This window comes from Eretmochelys imbricata, chromosome 5 (genome assembly GCF_965152235.1).
Source record: "Eretmochelys imbricata isolate rEreImb1 chromosome 5, rEreImb1.hap1, whole genome shotgun sequence".
In the NCBI taxonomy this organism is placed as follows: Eukaryota; Metazoa; Chordata; order Testudines; family Cheloniidae; genus Eretmochelys; species Eretmochelys imbricata.
In genome coordinates this window covers 112677851-112679641 of record NC_135576.1, presented here as the reverse complement: position 1 = coordinate 112679641, position 1791 = coordinate 112677851, and the positions used below count along the sequence as shown (strand labels likewise).

The following is a 1791-nucleotide window of genomic DNA, read 5'->3' as shown; positions in this document are numbered from 1 at the left end:
CATTAAAAGGAGTTCTGAATTACGGTTAGGAAGGGGTGGGGACAGATGGCCCTTTTACAAGGGATTTTCATGTCTTAGTACAGCTAACTGATCTATTTACAGTTTGGGAAATGTTTCAGATCAAATGGAAATTTGCTATAACAATAACACAAATAATACCAGATATTAGGCAACTTGTTATGCTTTTAAAAATTTGCTCACTTTCTTTTAAAAAGGAAAGAAATGCTGAAAAGTACCAACTAACAAAAAAGTATTTAAAAAAAACCAGAAAAGTGAAAATAAAAAGTCCTAATTAGTGAATGGGAACCTTGAGATGCAGAAAGTGACGAAAGAAAAACTACAGAATACTTAAATTCAGAGACATGGGTAAAAATACAACACACCAGCCTATGAAAGTCATTGCACAACCTCCAGTCTTCCAGTCTCTACACACAAACAAGGAATCTAAGTCATCATCAGCATGATCACCCTGAGTTTCCTGCACATTTGCCTTGTCCTGCTCTTCTCCACCAAAACCTCATCTGTGGACAGTAACATGCTTCATTTCCAGCAAAACAAAGTGAACCAAGCTAGTTTACAGCTTCTGGAAAAAATGGGAGGACAATTTCCTGTGCAATGTCTAAATGAAAATTCAAACTTCATATCCCTCCAGAATGTTCTCAGCTTCAGAGAGTTCCAGAAGGAGAATGTCATTGTGGCACTCCAGGAGATCCTCCAACAAATCTTCAACATCTTCAGCAAAAGTCAACTCCAAACTGCCTGGGATAGGAGTTCCATGGTTGCATTCCAAAATGGACTTCACCATCAAATTGAGCTGCTGAAGACATGGTTCAATGGAGAAAAAAAGATGGAGACCACCTACCCACAAAATGAGGACTTCACCAGACTGAAAGTGAAGAAATATTTTTGTGTGATAGACAATTTCCTGAAAGAAAAGCAATACAGCCTGTGTGCCTCTGAGATCATCCGTGAGGAAATGAGAAGATGTTTTCTGTTTATTGACCAACTCACAAAAAGGCTTAAAAACTAAGGTATTTTACAAAACACTTTTTCTAGAGTAACTGAAATAATAGTTTTGGGGAAAAACAGGTAAAACATGCTATGCTTTCATTTAGAAACTATTCTATAGGTTCTGTTGTATCCTTTATTAGAGAATATCCTGTTTATACTGCTGATATACAAAAGTGATATATGCACCTCATATAATATATCCAGGGATATGACTTTGTTCAATAGATTGATGAAATGGACAGGGGAATAAAAACTGGCCTGCTCTAAACAAATACCAATCAAGATAACTTTCCACTCAGAACACCAGAAAATCCATCCCTTTTTATCCCATGCTATCTTTAGATCAAGGTCTTCTGCAGGGGAGGACAGGCAGAATTCCCTATCTGCTTTCACTGGCTCTGTTCACCTATAAAGTTTAACAGTTTTAGTAAAAACCTTTTGTAAAAAGAGTTTCTTTGTTAGGCTTACTGGAAGACAGCTTAGGACTTATGATACAGAGTCACCATCATTTTCTAAATATTTCACTATTGAAGTGCTGTCTGTGTTTGAACCATTTTCCTCTTTCATTGCAGCTCGTGATGGTGGGCACTTTTACTACTGAAGTAATGAAATCAGCTGAATGAAACTGCACCCTATGCTGGAATCTTTTCTGTCTCAGTTGCTTCTTCTAATAGTTACTTTTACCAAGTTAAAAGTTTGTACCTTGAATTAATCAGCCAACTCACCCAGATATATTTTATATATTAGGTTTTCTTACCTTAATGTTTTGCTCACTTTTTA

General features: G+C 36.5%; 1 protein-coding gene across 1 annotated transcript; it reads left to right on the top strand.

Annotated features, from left to right (window-relative positions):
• Nucleotides 1–460: 460 nt before the first annotated feature.
• On the top strand, nt 461–1030 carry LOC144264746 (interferon epsilon-like). Its single transcript, XM_077816541.1, has one exon. The coding sequence runs from the start codon at nt 461–463 to the stop codon at nt 1028–1030; it is 570 nt and encodes a 189-aa protein (XP_077672667.1).
• Nucleotides 1031–1791: the final 761 nt, after the last annotated feature.